General features: G+C 40.6%; 1 protein-coding gene across 1 annotated transcript in view; it reads left to right on the top strand.

Annotated features, from left to right (window-relative positions):
- LOC107099985 (citron Rho-interacting kinase-like) overlaps window positions 1–3,583 on the top strand; it is a gene marked incomplete at its 3' end in the record, with an annotated part of 111,200 nt that overhangs the window by 36,119 nt on the left and 71,498 nt on the right. Inside the window, exons 5-7 of the mRNA XM_015398327.1 lie at window positions 2,073–2,243; window positions 2,369–2,422; window positions 2,528–2,581. Coding sequence (XP_015253813.1) covers window positions 2,073–2,243; window positions 2,369–2,422; window positions 2,528–2,581 — 279 coding nt within the window. The remainder of the gene's footprint in view (window positions 1–2,072; window positions 2,244–2,368; window positions 2,423–2,527; window positions 2,582–3,583) is intronic.

Here is a 3,583-nt window from a genome sequence, read left to right as displayed (position 1 = left end):
GTGGGTTGATCCAAAGAAGAGGGGACTGGTTGGAGAGTGGACAGGTAGACATTTGTTGGAGGAGCAATAGAGCGGACTGCCACTTGGAATTCCGAGAGAACTTGAACGAGATGTGTGGAGGTTAATCCCCTGCTCAGTGTGAAACACAAACAATCCTTCCAGGGGGAGAAGGCCAGACATCCAGTATGCAGGATGACTTCCTGCCAAAAGGCAAAAAACAAAAATCACGTTAGACTCAGAGAAACAAAGACTCAGTTAGACTCAGCTAAACTCAGCTTGGCTAGAGTACCCAAAACTGGCAAACACTTTGGCGCCAAGGTAGTGACAGTCCACTGCTTAAGTACTCCTCCCGATAATGATCCACGAGACACAGGTGTGCAGGGAGGACCAATGAGGGTGGGGCACCACCTAGTGGAGAAACACAAAAACAACCCACAAAAACTGGATTCCTGACACAGATACAGCACTGGGACTTGATCAACAGCCGATACCGCACCGTGACATCACAAACCTGTAGGTGGAAGTAGTGTTCTTTGACAAACATGGATGCCTCCAGTAAAGCACATTCACATGAAAATTACTCTGAATTAAAATCACTTATCATTTATTGAACAGGATGGAATAATTTTAAATTTAAAGAACTTTCAGAAGTTTGACTTCTGAATATGACCGGACTTTTCCTTTAACAGTTGCTACATTTGATCTCTGCTGAAAATAGAAATTGAAATGTGGAAACCTCACCATGCCTTATCGTCTTTGGAAGTTATATTCAGCTCAGTTTTATTTTAGTTTTGCACCAGTTCTCGACATTTCATCCTTAAGCTCTTTTCTGAGTCATTTTAATCAGACAGGTTCAAGTTTTCAACCTAAGGAAACCAAGCAGATCACATCCAGTCATTGACTGTGCAGTAATCCCTCATACAGATCATGCATATGGCGACGGTGGACAGAAAAAAAGACTTCATTTTAACAGGATGAAACCTCCTGCAATGACTGCCCTTGCTCATCCCTACATGTAGCTAAACTGGTAACTCAAAGATCAATCAGGTAAACCCTTCAGATCAGATAGATAATATTTAAATACTTACCATCTCTGATAAAAAAAGAGCATGCAACCATTAAATAGTTGATTTTAACCAGATACAGAGGAAGGATTATGGGACTTTCATTCCAGAAGGAGTCCATGTCTGACCAGCAGAGATGTGAACGCAACGATTTCCCTTTGGGAGGCGTTTGATCTTGTTAAACCAGACAGAGTCCCAAAGACAGCAGTCAGACATAGATCCACTTCATTCTGCCAGGCAGCCTTGGTTTTAGGAATAGAGTTATTGCTAAGTTCCAGAATGAAACCATAAAGCAAATTTCTGGAGTCGAACATGTGATCCATTCCTGGATTACACACAGGATGTGGGCTGCATGGTGTAGCCCCACGGAATGTATCTCTATCCTGGTTTTCAGTTCCAGGTCTGGGGGCTTTTCTGCAAAATATGCCGATTAGGTTAATTGATGTCTCCAAATTTCCCTTTGGTGTTTATGTCTGTTAATGACTGGTTACCCTGTAACTCTGATGGACAAGTGGTAGAAAATTATTGGAAAAATATGCCAAATGGATGAAAATGTATGGATTTAAATGAAGATTATTTTACTAAATATTGTCATTCAAACTGGAAGTGGGTTTTTCTGTCTGTAATTCTCCTTCTGTTGGAGTCATTGTTTAGTTTTGAATGTTTCTCACTTTCGCTGGCTGCCAGTTTTCAGTGTGCAACGTGTCAGCCTGAGTTTTCTCAGATTAAAGTCAAAGACCTAAAGGTGCACAGATACTTACTGTGGTTCAAAGCGTCCTTGTCAAAAATCTTTTGGTTTCTCTTTTTTTTTATAAGATGCAAAGAAGAGGGGAGTAAATATTTGAATCATATTCCTATTTCTGTTTTCTTTTCCCTTTAAAGTTTTTACATCAACATTTTATGAGGCCAAATCAAATCCAATAATCTCAGAAGGAATTTCAGGAAGCTTCTCTTTAGGAGTTTAACACTTTGTCACTTACATCTGGGCTGATTAATTTGTTCTCCTAGGAGTACCATGCTCAGCTAGAAGAGATGAGAGTCTCCATCAGGCAGCTGGAGGAGGACCTGTCTGCAGCCCGTCGCCGTAGCGACCTGTACGAAGCTGAGCTGAAGGAGTCTCGACAAGCCAACGAGGAACTGAAGAGGAAGGCTGCAGACTATCAGCACAGGATTCAGAAGGTCCTCAGCAGCGCTAAAGCTGTCCACAACCCAAAAGTCTTCTTGGCAAAAATACTCCAGCTAATGGAAATGTCAATAATTGGTAGTTATGGTCATTTTTCATAATCATTCCTCTGTCACCACAGGCCAAAGAGCAGAGCAAAGCAGAGGTAGAGGAGATGATCACCAAACTGGAAAAGGTGGGTCCAAAAGAGAAACCCACCTGCATCATCCGGTGAACATTTAATTCTTCTGTCAAGGAGCAAAAGTTTGGTTTAATCTCCAAATATCTGCTTTGGTCTTAGGCCAGCGCAGAGCAGCAGCAGAGGATCCAGGACCTGCAGGAGAAGCTCGCAAAGGTAGAATATGAAGAATCATTTATGACGGGTTGTCCTCCTCCTTTCAGAGGAGTCTTTATATTCAAAGCTCACCTTTGCTGACCTCGTCCTTCCTCTGCCTGTCTCTCCTGGAATCTGCTTCTTATTAAGTGTCTGCTCAGAGAGCAATCAGCAGACTGAATATGAAGGGTCCTCTTTAAATATGCCAGATTTTCATCCTAAAGGCGATTTTCTATTAAAATTAAGGAAAGTTCTGCTGCTGATGAGGCGGATGGAGCAGCAGAAAACGGTTACATTTTGTCTCCATATAACCGCAGACTTTACCGTGCTTAGTCGCGTTTATGTGGATCAAAGAAAACAGAAGCAAAATTATGAGATGGAAGAAAAATATAGCATTTTCCTGTTTCATTTACAATTAAAGTTAATTTTTTTTTTTTTTTTTTATAATTTTCAAAATAAGATCCACTGCAATGAAAAGCCTGAAGAAAGCACCTGATTAGTAGAATAACTAGTTTGTGGTTAATAACTCCAGCTGTTCTAAACAAACATCATTATAAAGGCCAAGAAAAATTGCAGAACAATTTGTGTGGAAGTTTAAAGCAGAGTTAGACAGATCTGTCTGTCAGATCTAAAAGGGAAAATAGAAGGAAACAGCTGCAAATCTACCACTGATGAAGGAGAGCATTAATGGAAGGAGCAGGTTACTCTGGAGGAGCTACAGAGGCTCAAAGCAGGGAGATTCAAGCTATTTGCTTGTAGTTTGAAAATGAAGGAAACTCAGCAAACGTCTAATGAAGGTGATCTGGTGACATCGGGTCAAAGTGGAACATGGTGCTGATCTTCAGCAGGAACATAAATGGAGAGATGCAGCTAAATGCAGCAACCAACGTTCAGAGCTATGGAGGGAATTTGGCTCCAATATTTCTGCAAGTAAAAAAAAAAACACACATTCAACAAATTCAATTTGGCAAGAATAAAATAAAAAAAATGAAGAAATGAAAACAATTTTAGCATTTCGTTTCA

The sequence above is a fragment of the Cyprinodon variegatus genome, unplaced genomic scaffold (genome assembly GCF_000732505.1).
Source record: "Cyprinodon variegatus isolate N-32 unplaced genomic scaffold, C_variegatus-1.0 Scaffold927, whole genome shotgun sequence".
In the NCBI taxonomy this organism is placed as follows: domain Eukaryota; kingdom Metazoa; phylum Chordata; class Actinopteri; order Cyprinodontiformes; family Cyprinodontidae; genus Cyprinodon; species Cyprinodon variegatus.
The sequence above is the reverse complement of the archived record's forward strand: the minus strand, read 5'-3'. Positions and strand labels throughout refer to the sequence as shown.